Genomic DNA, 15,299 nt, shown 5'->3' with positions numbered 1-15,299 from the left:
TATTGAAAACAGAATGTCCCTTACAAGAGAAGGAACAGGAGATGCTTGGTTCTGTGGCTATGAATATCTGAAGCTGAAAGTTTCAGACAACTGGAATATAAAGGTGTGAAACTGAAGCAAGTTACAAGGAATTAAGAAAGGATGTGGCCTATAATGTACGAGAGATTCAACGGCATCTGTGAACACACACATTTTTAACCTTGCATCAGATGCTCCTTTTACACTGAGGTACAAGCTAAGGAATCTTGCATTTACTTCACAGCATGAGCATATATAAGCAGTGATGACACTGTAGACAATACACTATAAATTGACACATGTGGCACATCCAACAGCCTAAGAACTTTATCAGTTGATAGAGATTAGTAGCCAAGAAAAATCCTAAGGAAATCATTTGTGGATTACACTAAGAATTTTAGTAATTAACACAAACCGGAGTTATAAATCAATTGGTTAAAAGAATTCCTGTATTAGATATTCTTTATTGTAATCTCATGAACGGCTTTGCATTGTTTTGTACAATGTAACTTGAGAGGAGATGAAGGAAAAATCTTTCACAGGCTTAGTTATTAAATGGTGAATTTGTTTGTAGCCAAGGACAACCTAGTAAGTCTAGTTCAAATTAGCATAGCTTTTTTCATCCCTCAGTAATGGTATCATCAGAAGTTATAGCAAATTATAAAGTATGCTGCTACCTATACTCAACTTTCAGATTTGAGCCGTCTAATCCTTGGAAATTAAATGCAAAGTAAAAAAAAAATTTCTTGCTCACCATAAAAGAACTTTTTAATAAGCTTAATTGGCACCATCACTTTTCCTCATTAGAATGGGACAATTTTTTTCAGTATTACAAAATGAACAGAATATGATAGCATCTAATATAGTTTATTCATCTCTTGCCAAATGTTTCCAGTACAGAAGCTGAAAAACGTAATGATTTTAATTAATCTGATGTTTGTAAGTGATGAGCATTGACTCTTCTCACTGAAGCCAATAGGAGTTACAAAGCTGGTCGGCTTTGAACAAAAGGACAATTCCCACACTTACAGTCAAATTTTGGTAAGTAACTCTAAGCTTCCTACATTTGAAACCATTGGTCTTTAGGAATCCGCATCTCTCTAGTGACAGCACATCTACAATTCCAAAACTTAAATCCTTCTAAACTGATTCCCACAATGAATAGACTTTATTTTGGTTTTATATAGTGCTGGGGGAGCACATGGTGCTAAGCAATAACAAAATGTGCCAATCCTCTACTACAATTTCTACCCCAAAGAGCTGAAAGGGCACAAGCTGTAAAGCACAGGAAATGCAAAACACAACACAACACAGACAGAATGACAAGTGGTTGTTATTACTGAAATGCGTTACAAAATAAGTGGATTTTTAGGAGCTTTTTGAAGGAGGATAGTGAAGGATCTTTACGTACGTTAATTGGGAGGCTGTTCCATGTGTAGGAGGCAGCGTGGAAAAAGACACAAAGTTGGGAGTGAGCAAAAGAGACAAAAGGGGAATTAAGAGCGATGCTTGGGAGGTGCTGACAGTAAAGGAAATGAGGACCAAGGTTAAGCCAGAACCAAGAGTGACTTGAACATGGCTAACTTTATGCAAGGGAGGAAAAAGAATTCCTGGCAAAGGCTTAAGAAGCAAGGAAACATGGGCAATTATACAGGAAAGGAGAAATGATTTGTGTAGCATGTCCCATAGAAAAAAAAAAAAAAAAGAAAGAGAGTTAGGAAGTGGGAGACCAGTTCACATCAAATAACTAGTGTAACAAACATTTCAGTCTCAAATAATAGAAAAAAATTAACTCACTGAGATTATGACCAATACCCAGCCAGATGTGAGGAGTGGTAAGAACATTAGACTGCAGTGATTCTTTATCTAAAGCTGTTAATTCATGTGAAAAATCACTACACAGTGTAAAAACCACATGCCCCAAATAAATTCAAATGGAAAAGGTTAGAAAAAAAGGTGTTTTAAACATGACATTCAATGTAGCTGTAAAATGTGTTTGTTGCAGTTGTTCTGTAAAATGAGTAAACTCACTTGAAGCACAAATAAATTCTATCCATACAGGGTTTTAGCTGCTGCATTCCTATTCACCATCACTGTCACCAGTTGTGAGAAATACACAAGCTCTCAGTGTACACCGAACTTCGATGAAGAAAACTTTTAAAATACAAAACTGCTACCCCATAAGAGAAATCAAATTAAACATTTTTTAAGCATATGAAGAGGAATGAAAAACCATTACTTTACTTGCTCTGAGCCAGAAGTATCTTTTTGCATGGTCTAAGTTTACTTTCCTTCCAGACTACAATTTTGTGTAATTTACAAGTACATTTTCATTAGCTCTTGAGAGCTAAGTACAAAAAAATTGAGCAATTTGTCACTAACATTAGTAATAACTTCTGTATTACTGAAGCCTTAAAAAATAATATTGGAATTAATATTACCACTTCCTCTCCTTGCCAGTATTTTCAAAGGAACTATAAACATATTGATTACTCTTAGTAAGTGTTTGATATCTTTTGGGTTTAAACACAAATCCAGGTCCAAGCAACTCACACCTTACCAATAGGTGTGGAGCCTGAATATTTGTATCTAAATTAACTCATTATGTCATTGATGTCCACCTCTACAACAGATTAAGTCAAATCATATCGTATTATGGTGGAAACTTAAAAACAGACATCTAAGTCTCTACTTCTCTTCCAACGTAGTGATAATCCATCAGTAGGCCCAATTAGCAGTGCTTACTTTTTCTTCTTATTTTCTTTCCAGTCATACAGTCACAAATTCAGTGTTTAGAATTAGATGATTGAATGTTGGTCACTTCCACTATATCTCAGTGAGAGGACTCAGTAGAGCAGTCCCTCTTTTTTTTTTTTTTTTTTTTTTTTGAGTGTGTGTGTGAGAGTATGTGTGAAAAACTGCAGGTAAAAGAAAATACTAAATACATTTCCAAACTCTATTTTAGAAGGTCTCAATTTAGGAATATTTTCTTTAACTCCAATTAAAGCTTGCAGGAAAATTCTTATAGCTTCAAGATGAAATCTGACTTTAAAAAATTCTACATAGCCTTTTGCAGATTTTGAAGTGTACAAAGAACAGGATGTCAGTTAGACCCTTAATTACAGAGCAAGAAATTTATGCATCTCTGCACCATATGAAGGTATGCCACACACACATCAGTTTGAGCCAGCTCATGTTACACTACCTCAAACACTCAGGGAAATCTGTACTTACCCACAAATCATGTTCAGCATAATCAAACAGCAGCCAAACCTTTCTGTCACTGTGAGAAAGGAAAACCTTCTGCAATGCAATCACGTTAGGGTGCTTCAACTCTCGTAAAAGCTGCAGAGAAACAGAGAAGCTCTTGTTACTTCTGTGCTTGTTAAGAAAAGCAAACACAACAACTAACCAACCAACCAGGTCTTAGCACAAATAGCAAACACGTCTTTTCTTCTAAGGCCTGTTTTAGGATTACACCACTGATTCAGCACCTTATCTTCAAAATGTCAAAATCGGGATACACACAGCCTCCGTGGCATGGGTCCCTGTTCTGTCAGCACAGCTGACCATCACTAGCTACCTTCCTCTGCCCATCCCACCTATTCATCCCGCTCGCCCTCAGCTTCTACCTTAAAAGATGTTACTATACACAAACATAACTGTTCTGTTATCAAAGCTGAACATCAGGATTTGAGGATGCCAGAATGAAGCTTGTGCAGTTGGTCCAGTTCCTTCTGTGGAGAACACAGTTCTTGATCACCACATAATTATTTTATTACCAATACTTTTCTTTTGCATTGGATCCCTGCCTCACTTGCCTCGAAGTCCACGGAGTTGTTGTTCTCAGAACATAAAGGCGTTTTGAAAGAAGAGTTTACCAAAACCATTTTTCTAATGGTTGTTTCAATTACTACCCTGTAATCCAGAAATAAATCCAAGCTTATTTACTACTTGCCAGAAAGAAAACTAGGTCTCATGACTAATTAGACAGCACATTAAAGCAGGCACCACTGCTAAAGTCATCGTTCTGCCAGACTAGATCAGTCTCAGGAGGAGTTGGGAAGTGGTACTTTCAAAAATGTCATATCCATGGAATCACTTTTTTTTTCCTCCATACTGCAGTCACAAGAATGATTGATCTTCTGTTTTATCTGAAAATTGCTTGCATCTGCACCACTAGTATATAAATTGCCAAGAATCAATTTATAATGGTGAAATAGTAAATGGTGTAGATTTCCAAGGCACACTTGAGAGAAATTAATCTTCCCTTTTTTCACCTTACAGAAAAGACTCAAGATATTATTTTTTTTCCCCTAAAATAAACAAGGAACAGGATTAATTCTAAATTATATTATCCCTTGGCTATACAGCTATCTGTCAAGACAAGAAATCTTCTGAAGAATATTAGAACTGCTTATATCTATTTCAGTTTTCCAGCAAATGAAATCATTTAAATGCTTTTTCTACCATGCAGGAAGTGTTTTCTTCTTTTTGTTTCTTCCTCTTCCTAACATTCCTAAGCATTTCTAGCTGTAAAGAAAGAAACTCCTCCCTAATGAATTGATCAATAGTCATGCCCAGGTATCTCTTACAAGATAGAGCAAAAATTATTTTGTCACTTAGCAAATAGTAACAAGTTGCAGAATTATAAACAAAACCCTAGAGATTAAAATTGTCTCTTCAACATGCATCAAGAGATGTTGCTGTATACCTTGTCTTTAGCAATACTAAAAACTATTTTCCGGTAGGGATTTGATGTGATGCCTCTGCCTTTTTTTTTTTTTTTTTTTATTTTAATAAAGAGTTCTTTTTATTTTAGGATCATTTTTAAACTTGAGGGAGAAAAAATAATGTACCTACTATAATGGGTTTTTTTAATTGCTATTGGATTTTTCTTAAAGATACTTTTGGCAGCAATATCAAATAATTCCAAATTGTTTTAAAAAAATAAATAAATACAGCATTCTCTCAAACTAAGTAAAAATTTGGAGTAAGAAACAGCCAAAGAGAATATAGTTCCGTATCAAATGCTAGCATATAATAAATAAGTTAACAGAAATATTATGTAGAGCATAAGAATACAAAGAATGCCTAAAGCATTGTGCATTAACAGAAAGGTGCTACATGAAAACAAGACAGGAATGTGTATATTCTGCAGCTCTCAAACACCTCTGCTTACACCAGTCCACACAGAGAAATTGTACATAGCAGTGGTTACCGTCTATCAGAACACTCTGATTAAAAAAACCTGAAACCTCTCCTCTTCACACAAGTCATGAAAAAGGATACTTCCATATTAAAGGAAGCGGTAAATTTCTTATCCAAACCAACAATCACATACACTCATTTACAATGAGTAAATTATTTCTAATGCATCATTCTCCTCTTTTGATTCAACTTAGATGACAAAACAAGCAGCCTTATGCAAATCCAGCATTTTTCACATGACAGAATCAAACCGTTAGTGGCATGATCTTGAACACTGATTTTTGTAAAAAACATGAGACCACGAGGAAGAAATCATTAAATTAGTATTATACTACATGTGTTGAGTTTCTAACAGAGAATGTCTGTATCTGCCCTGAAGCTGAAGAATAGAGCAGTGTAAGGCCAACAGCCTCTGCAAGAAAGTTCTGACACTGTATTTTTCAGCTACTGGATAACTGGTTATAGTTGCAGCCATAGATGGCAAGAGCTCCCACCAAACTAACAAAGTCTTTTTACGCGGGTTACAGACATACTCTCTACCCACCTGCTTCTCAAGTCTGCTCTGTTCAGAAGAGTTAGGAATATTTCTAAACCATATTGTAAATGAACATGTTAAAAGCAATAAGGTTATTTTTAAAGTTGCAATCTAGAAGACGCTAAGATGTTGCCAATACCTTAATCATAGCAGCTACAGCAGCCTTATAAATAACAGCGTATTTTTTTCTCTCAAGAGGAACAGTTACAAAACAAAACATTTGAGAGACATGAATGCTTACCAAAACGCATCTTTTCTAATAGTTATATTTAAGAGGATATTCGTAATTTATATGTAGCATTTATGGACTTGATCCCCTGACCTAACCTGATTCTGTAGTTATTTAGACACCGACCAATATTAAAAACTAGGCTGAAAACTTGTCAGATCATCTTATTCCATCTAATGGTGTGTCACAGAAAATACTGATAAGTTATTATTCAGAATACTCAAATAAGCTTTTATGTTATTGATTCTGTAACTCCAATAGATGAACAAATTTGTTAATTAAGGAGGACGGCAACTCAAATTTTATGTTATTCTCATCTGCCTATCTTCAGTGAACGCTTTAGCACCTACCACAGATAGTAATTTTGGAAGTGCTTTTGTAGTTTTAGCAGACAACGGACCTTTAATACCTTCCTTTCCTTCTACTGAGTCACAACCCTAATATAACAAGAGGCCATAAGAAATTTCATGTAAAATAGAAAGCTGCCAAGTGGAAAGGAGTGCACATCCAAACCAAAACAGTTTTAAAGGCTTTGTTACGTTCTGGCCATGGAGAACACAGCCGGTGCTTCAGCAGCAGGAGCCAGACCAAGGAAACGTCGGCTCTGGAGTCCAGTGCACTGGGTCAAGAACGGGAGCTCTGCTCTACCCACGCTGGGCTAGGAACCAGCGCTAGGTACCAACTCGATGAGATCAGAAACTATAGCTTAGGGCACAAGTGATTAGCTTGAGTCACGAACAGAAATTTTTGTCAGATTTATGTCTAAAAATAATCTCCTCTAGAGACAAACTACAGCAGAAGAGAGGGTGACCGCAGGGACTGAACTGATGTTACTCACAGGTATGTAAAGAGTAGAGATGAGGGAAGTCATTCAAAAAGCACTGGAAAGATGTGATCAGAAAGGAATATAGAGCAGAACCAAATACACAGCTATCGTAATCAAGAGACAGCAAATTTGAGACAAGTGTTTCAAAGACAAGTATTGATCTAAGGTTTAGCTAAACCGAAATCAGAGACTTTGGAAATAATATTTTCTTTAAAGCAGACAGGTGGAAGCCAATCATATGAAAACATGGGGACATATTTAAAGCTACTAGCATCACGGTTGTACCAACTACCTACCCTAATGACTTTTAAGTTTGACTAGAATTTTGTCAATACTTAACTTCTACACCAACCACCTAACTGTATTGTCATAAATTTTTGTCTAAATAGCTTCAAAATTATGTATTGCTATAAAGGATGCCAGGGTAGCACCCAGTTCTTCAGCTAACCCTAATCTCAAAAACAAAGACCTAACTCATCTCATATTAGATTTGCCACTGGTGCTTTTCTGCCAGCTTCTACTATGAAAGGCTGGGGGTTCCTATTGCCTTTGTGCAGGCTGAGAACGAACCTGACTTCAAATTCTCTGAGTAACAGAGCAAAACTGATTTTTAAATATATTGTCCAAATAGGAGATATAGGGCAGAAGGAAAAAAAAAAAAACAAACACAAAAGAAGAGAGTGTTGTAAGACTACACTTAGGTAAGACTTTAGCTTAGTCTAATGGCTCACCTTCCAGTTTTGCCGTTCCATTACTCCCTTTATTAGGTGTCACAAGCCACATACATCTAACAGTTAAGTCATACAACTTTTTCTGAAATGGTTGTATGTCTGTTCATCACCCTAAACACATTTCACAGCTATGCATTTTAGCCATACCTAGAATCCCAAGGACAACTTCAGAGACATGGTATATCATTGTCTGCAGCTTTTCTGCACCACAGATTGCCATATAAACTTTAAACATACAAATGGATAAATGAAACATAACAATACTATTCTTCTTAGGTCTTGTGCAGAAGTAAATCAGTTTGGAGACTTGGTTAATTCAAGTCTAAAGTTAGAAAGAAGAAATCAATATACTGTCCTAGTAATTGAAAGATTCCAATGTATCTGACAACATTTTATTTTAAGATAACCACCTGAACATAAAAAGGATCTGCAACTGCTAGAATTTATTACTAAGTGAACACAGCATCATATTTTAATAGTACTTTAGCTTATTGTTGCTCCATCATACCCAACTTGCAGTAAATGCTAATAAAAACCTGTCTCTCAGGTAAGTTACAGTACATTTCTTTCTTGGTAACAGCATACAAAGCAGTTTAGGCAGAAAGTCATTGAGAAGGACATAATTCTGAATTGTCAACATCTGTGTAACTTTGACCATCCTGTACAATGGCTTTCTTGTAAACGTATTAGTTTTGATTTTGTTTTTTTAAATTATTCTTCTGATCAAGAGAATTATACAAGTATTTTTGCTCATCAGTTCTTAGTTGATGCCACACTTTCAAGTTTTAAAATACTGCATTTGGGTAGCCCAAATAGCATGCAACAGCTTGTAGGATTCCAGGCAGCTACAAACTATATGCAGAATTGCTAGTAATTTCTTCTGCTTCCTGACGAGTAAGTTTTCTCACGAGGGACACTAAGCATTTCCCTCACAAGTGAATGTCTCTTATAGCAGGGGAGGGGTGGAGAAAAAGTTATGTTGGCAACAGAACTGGTATAGAAGCTTGAAGCAGTTTTCTTTACCTATGCTCAAACACCTCCCTCTCCACACACACACACAAAGAGATGAACTCACCCTGAAAGAGGCAAAGGGTGACCAAAGGAGCAAACAATCTATCTCTCAACAGGGAAGAAAAAGCTTGCTCAATTACTGTAACTGATCAAATATTGAAAGAAAATAAGATTGATATCCACTAAAATACAAAGGCATGAGCACTGAAGATGAAAGACATAATTATGCTAAATGACAATCATGGTTCAAGAACAAACAGATACAACTGATAAGAGATAAATTTACCCTGCAAGATGGCATCTCGTGAACAGGAAGGTTCAGGAATAGCTTCTCAATAGCAAGGAAAACAGTGTATCTCATTTGCAGCCTGATCGTCATTGAAAAAAAAAAAAACCAAACCAACAAAAAACAAACCACAAACAAAAAAAACAAACCAAAAAACCACAACAAAAAAAACAACCATTACTTGATGAATTTGATGTAACAGCCACTAGATTCAGCGATGCAATGTCTATGTAGTATGTGCTTTTATAAAAGCCTTCACAATAGATGAATTTGGTGAGGTTTTATTGATCATCTCCAGCAGATGAAAAAGATCATGTACTGATTGACAGCCAGCTCCTACAGTAATTTGGTTTAAACTCTTTTAACTTAGTCTACAAATTGCCTATCACCATATAATGCAAGTAACTTTTAGATGAAGTAGAGTAGCAACTAGGAAGTTTCTTGCTCTTTTGAGGCTTAGAAAGTTCTGCCTTTTTTCCCCCCCTCAAAATAACAGACAACTTCTGTGAGACAGAAGAAAAGTTACACAGTTACTAATGTAAACAACATGATCAATTATGGAGGCATTTAGCACATTTAAAAATAGTCAAACAGTACATTCCTCAAAGAAATAACTCTTGCACAGAAATAGTTTTTCACTGTAGGATGAATAATGCTTTCTAGCTACCACCTACAAAAGCAGGGTGAGGACAGACACTTTCACCTCACTGTGAAGGAAACATAAGAAAAATCAGAGAAAACAGGAAGACAAACACTGCTCTCACTACTTATACTAGTAAATCTGGCAGTAGACATGTATTTGTGTCAGCAATGACAAAACCCATAATCATCTTCAGAAATTTATTCTGAGGCCAATCTCATCTAAGAGGTGTTCCTATCTTTCATGTAGGTTACTCCAGTCTTTTGATCTACGCAGTTAAACTGATCTGGAACAACCTTGGTAGCTTCTTTGATGGAAATGCACTCTGTAATGCATTTAATCATTTTCAAGGTTAAAACCAAAACCTTTAACAGGCAGAGATGTAGATCACAAGAAGTCATAGGCAAGACCAAAGCACAAGCCTGATTGCTCATAAAAGCAATTGTACAGTGTAGAATTTTAAAGCTGCCTCTTGTGTGATGAATACATTCAAAGCCTCTAGGGTCACTGAAGTTGGTTTTAAATTGAAGTTGGGGTTTGCAAAGGAAGCTAAAGATCATCATTTTACTCCTTCAGAAGCTCTTTAAAAATTCCAACTTATTCAGATGTTATTAATCAAGACTAGATCCTCTCCTCTGTGTTATTAATATTATCCTTTCCACATAGACCCTCTGATGCCTATTATCATACTGAGCTCATGCTGCAGCTTTTCCCTCAGGCAGGTATATATGGGCGTCTCAAAATAAAAACTACAACCAGGCAGCTATTAATTCTATTAAACTTGTAAGAACAATCCTTTGCTAACTGTGCTACAGGTCTCAAAGTTATCAGGAAGAAAAGAGAGGGGAACTGAAACAGCGTACTACATTTAAAAACTACTCAAAATTCAGCTGTCTTTAGTGATCCAACTGATTCTCGAGTTTGGGATTTTCCAATTTGGATTCCCTTTTCTAGTTAAAGAAATTCTACTTACAGAGTTACTGCATAACTGAAGTTAAAAAAAAAAAACAAAAACAAAAACAAAAAACCACAAAAACCAAGAAACCACAAAACCAAAAAAAACCCTGAGCAGGTATAGAGGGTTTGTTTATCAGTCCTTCTGGCTGTTAAGCTGTCTGTGGCTGGCACACGTATAAGAGGTCTCAAAAAGATGCAGGCAACAACAATGGACATGGATACACATACACACAAAAAAAAAACCAAACAAAAAACCAAACTAAACCAAACCAAAACTGTCAAAAGAACCTAAGAAGAAAGGTAAAAGTTTAAGTGGGAGCTTAAGCTCTGCTTCAGAGAGGACATGTTCTTTGTATACTGGTCTGGTCAAGCCCTGCCCTTCGACAGCCTTTGGCACACAAAACCAAGTAGGGGAGGCAGGCTGAAGTGCCAAAAATTAACTGCCATTCTTATATCAACTGCTAGGACTGCTACCTCAGTTTACAAGGCACACTCCAAATTAAAATTAACAAGCAAAAATATTTTAAAGCATGAGTCTAAGCAGACTCTCTTCGTCCCTCTCATTTTCCTATACAAGCATGCAATTTTCATCGGTTTTATCCCAAGCAGACCTTCCTATTGAAACACCTCTCCAAGTCTGCTCTACATGTCCTTCAACCTTCTCCTTTCTTCATACTTCCATCTCTCTAAAGCACACAGCTCCCAAACTGCGATGGCTCCAAACTTCCACAAGAGAAAGATAAAGCATGTTTTAAAAAACACATAAGTAAAAAAACCACTGAACAGAATCTAGATGGTAAGTTGCCAAATGTCAGGACAGGAAGAAGACAAAAACATGCCCCACCCTCCTCCTATGACAAGGATTAAGAAAGTATTTACTCTATAAATATTTTCGTTTCGGGAGCTGAAAATGGTCTGGCATTGCTAAATAACATTATTATTCTGAAACAAAAGCTTGGCAAAAGACTTTTCATAAGTATTACATTTTAACTAAAATAAAGGAATAGAAACTAGGGTAACAGCATTTTTAATTCTTGAGATTCCCAGCAAAAGAAAATTAAGTAACTTTAGCATTTTTCTTGAAGAACACAGGCAGAAATACAAGTATAATGATTCTTTCCATTTCTTAGCTACCAATATGGTATACCATGGCATAGACTTTTAAATAGAAAGAATGAACTATTGTAAAATTACTTCCAAAACAAGAAAATTGTTAATTTTTAATACAACTATATAAGGAAATGCCAACGTTAAGATCCTACAATATCAACTTAGCTCCAGTGCACATATTAAATATATCATTTATTTTCATATCTTTTCTATAAAATACATCTGAATTATTATAGAATTTCTGCATCTTCTTAAAGGAAACAAGATTTGCTTTAGGACAATCAAATTCTATGCTCTCTCTTCTGTTAACGGCAGCTTTGTAGTCAAATTTGGTCAGTCTGACAGAGATTTAACAATAACCATTTTCCTCCCAATTGAAATGTATAGAAAAGTTTAAGCTCTGTCTCTCTCAGTAGAGATTTTTCTCCTTATTTGGCCTACAATAATATAAAAGAGCATTCATCCACTCAGATAACACCAACAACTAAATTGAAAACATCTATAGAAAGTAACCTGCTAAAAAGGAATATGGAATGTTTGTCATTTCTGAAGATTTTAAGATACCCTCAATTCGCTTTTCGGTTCACTAGAAAAGAAATTTCTTCTGTTACTGAGAAGATAAATTTCCCATCAAACTAACAAAGACTCTTAAACCTAAAGCTGTATTAGAACAGTCTTTACAATGAGTCAAGGAGGGGGAGGAACAACACATCACTTTGCTAATATATCTTTAAAATTCAGAAGTAGCATCACATAATTCCACAAACCTACACATTCAGTCTGGGTTTTTAAACTGCAGCTCAGTTTTCTCTGAGTGCTTATTCTAACACTTCTGCACTTTTCTGATTTCCTGGCAACCAGTTACCACCTTGCTCTTGCACTGTATCTCACAGAGAATACAGTGATGGCAACTGAGGCTTTCCAAAACCCCTGTAGAAGGGCAACTAACAAGACTAGACTTCAATTCTGATCAATCATCCATTTTTCAAAGTAGGTTTTCCTCTCAAAAAGATTTCAGAAAGATAAATGTTATATGAACCAGAGTAAGAGGAATAGTGTTCTAGTAAAAGAATAGCCAAAAAGTATGTTTTTCCTACCTCAACATAATTAATTATGGCACTGTAATGATGCCTCTCTCAAGAGGTAATAAATTTCTAACCTATGCAAAGGATTGGGCAGTGATTACAATGCTATCCTGAAAAGAATTCCCATAGAAAATATTTTTACAACCTATTTCCCCCCTTTATTCCTAAAGTTTACTTACTATCTCCTCTACTTAACTGACTTTTTGATTAACATTTTTATTATTAAATCACATTTTCATTTTTGTGATACTCTTCCATTTTCCACAGTTTATACATTACAAACTACACAACACAAATTATAATACACATTATTTGACAGTTACCATGAAAATAAAATCTAGATCTTGAAAAAACTTCCACTCAACAACTTCTTGTATCCTACTAGCGATACTGACCAGACTTCAAACATGGTAAATACATCTATTGGACTCACAGAAAAGTGCAACTCTGTGCCTCTGCTTTTGATCCTGAAGTTCACTATCATATGATCTGAAAATTTCCTGGGTTTGCTTCTATGTAGACCCAGAGCACATCAAGCATGACAATGCTGAGCTGCTCAACACCCCTCTCACACCTATACCCAAGATCCAAAATCTCTGCCAAAACCACCTGTAAAATTCAGGCAGCGAGGGCTTTTCTCAGCTGATATATAACAGATTCAGCTTTAACAAATTGGCTAGGAGACTGCCAGCATCCTCTCTTAATCTGACAGCCCAATGACCAAAGCAGTCCCAGCAAGCAGCAAACCTGGCTTCAGTCTTCTCCAGTGCTCTGCTCTGACCTCTTGAGTGGAAGGGGCACAGTGCCCAAAAGGACACAGCTCAAGCATGTAGGACTTCAGGACAACATTCCAAGTAAATAGAGTTGACTCCCTGCAGCCTGAAGGAAGGTATCACAGCCCTGGAAAGAGCCAAGAATTGTTGCATACATCATGTAACTTAAATCCTACACAGCTTCTCAAGCGTGCATGCTGAACATTACAAATCCAACTCCAGAATTTAACTACTCCTGCTTTGTAAAGGACTTGGTGTATTATTCAAGGTCAAAGAATATGCTGCTGCCAAGTACTGCTACATCCAAGTCTTCAACTTGCATACAGTTATTTCTCTGATACAAAAATACACATGAATACAAATCAAATGTTAATATTAGGCAACAGTCTAACAATAATTTAGAATTTCCAAGAGCATATTAAGAAGGCACTCTTCTCATAACATGAAATATTAATCCAGCGCTCTCCTGTAATTCAAAACTGTTTGAAAACAATGATGGCTTAACTTTGTATCCACTGGTTGTATGCTAGATCTGGTATCAGCTACCCTGCAGTCAGCCTGAAGCCCATACAAAGAGAGCCAGAGCCATGCTCTGAGAAACTCAGAAGAAATGAAATCAAGTGCCTAGGCCCTAATGTGGACCAAACACTGATGGCTAATCCCACAACACAACAGCAACCTCCAGTCAGGACACAATTCAGTTAGGTCCCGTTTCCATGATGCTGAATCACAGGAATAGTAGATTTTTCAGGGAGGAATAATATAATCCTGTAGATTGCCCTAAGTTTTCAGTGACAGTACTATGTGACATAAATTGTTATGTGTTCTAGCATTTCAAGATTAAAAAAAAAACAAAAAACAAACAAACAAAAAATCCACAAAAAAAAGCCCCCTTCATACAGTTAAAGAGAGAGAGAAAAAGGAAGGGGAAAAAAAAAAGAAAAACTAATAATTATTCTTTGTATGTACTCATTCTATTTACTCCAGACTGGGATGCAGGAGTCTAGATATATAATTTATAGTTCAAGTCTTCTTTAAATAGAAAATTAAATCAAATCAGAGGTATGAATTCAAAACATATTAAGCACATTAAACCTCTGTTCCTTATGGGAATCAAGTTAAAGCTGCTTTAATTCTGAATGACAGCATCCATTAAAGTTTGATGTACTTCAACTGATCTGCTTTAAAGTCTTACCTCTAGTTTAACAAGCTAATAGACAATCCTATAGTTGCAAGTATAAATTGAGTCTAATACCATGCTCCAAGAGAGAAACATGCCTGCAGATTGGAGGAGAGAATGCGAGTATTTTTTGCTTCTTAACTTCCTTTCATTAATTTGGATCTGTTTAAAATAGTAAAAGTTTTGCACATAGTTTTACAATCAGGTTTCCTGTATACTGTTTCAGGATAAGATTCATTTAAAAATATTATTCTCTCAGAGCTTTTACTCAAGAATTATAGAAGCAATTAGTCTGTTGACAGTTATTTACAACAGATTCAGCATTTCACTCTGGAAGCACAAGGCTAGAACATTCTTAGTGTTTATTAACACAATTACCCATTAAATTTGTTCTGCTTTTGCTTATAGGTTTTCACTTTTTACCCAAATTTTCTGCAATCTTTTTAGCCACACGTTAGACAAATCTAATGTGTGAAGCAAGCTAAAACAAGATGTTCATTGGCGGCCTCCCAAGTCATTAAACGCCTACCACAAGATTCCTCTCATACTCTCAGGATCAGACTGCAACTGGACAAAAAAGTCAGTTTGTAATCTAAAGCCTGCTATTTCCTCATTCTTCTATTAAATATGAAAAATTCTTCAGTGAAGCAATGAATGCAGCAAAACCAGTATTTTCCCCAATAAGGACCGACACAGTTCAGGAAGGC

The 15,299-nt window shown here is 36.0% G+C and overlaps 1 protein-coding gene across 2 annotated transcripts in view; it reads right to left on the bottom strand.

Annotated features, from left to right (window-relative positions):
* The window catches only part of CDK19 (cyclin dependent kinase 19), a 128,498-nt gene that overhangs the window by 76,598 nt on the left and 36,601 nt on the right, over positions 1 to 15,299 (bottom strand). For both annotated transcript variants that reach the window (XM_075046807.1, XM_075046808.1), the window contains exon 3: positions 3,253 to 3,363. In XM_075046807.1, coding sequence (XP_074902908.1) covers positions 3,253 to 3,363 — 111 coding nt within the window. The remainder of the gene's footprint in view (positions 1 to 3,252; positions 3,364 to 15,299) is intronic.

Source organism: Buteo buteo, chromosome 15 (genome assembly GCF_964188355.1).
Source record: "Buteo buteo chromosome 15, bButBut1.hap1.1, whole genome shotgun sequence".
NCBI classification, from domain to species: domain Eukaryota; kingdom Metazoa; phylum Chordata; class Aves; order Accipitriformes; family Accipitridae; genus Buteo; species Buteo buteo.
This window is presented reverse-complemented; position numbering and strand designations above follow the sequence as displayed.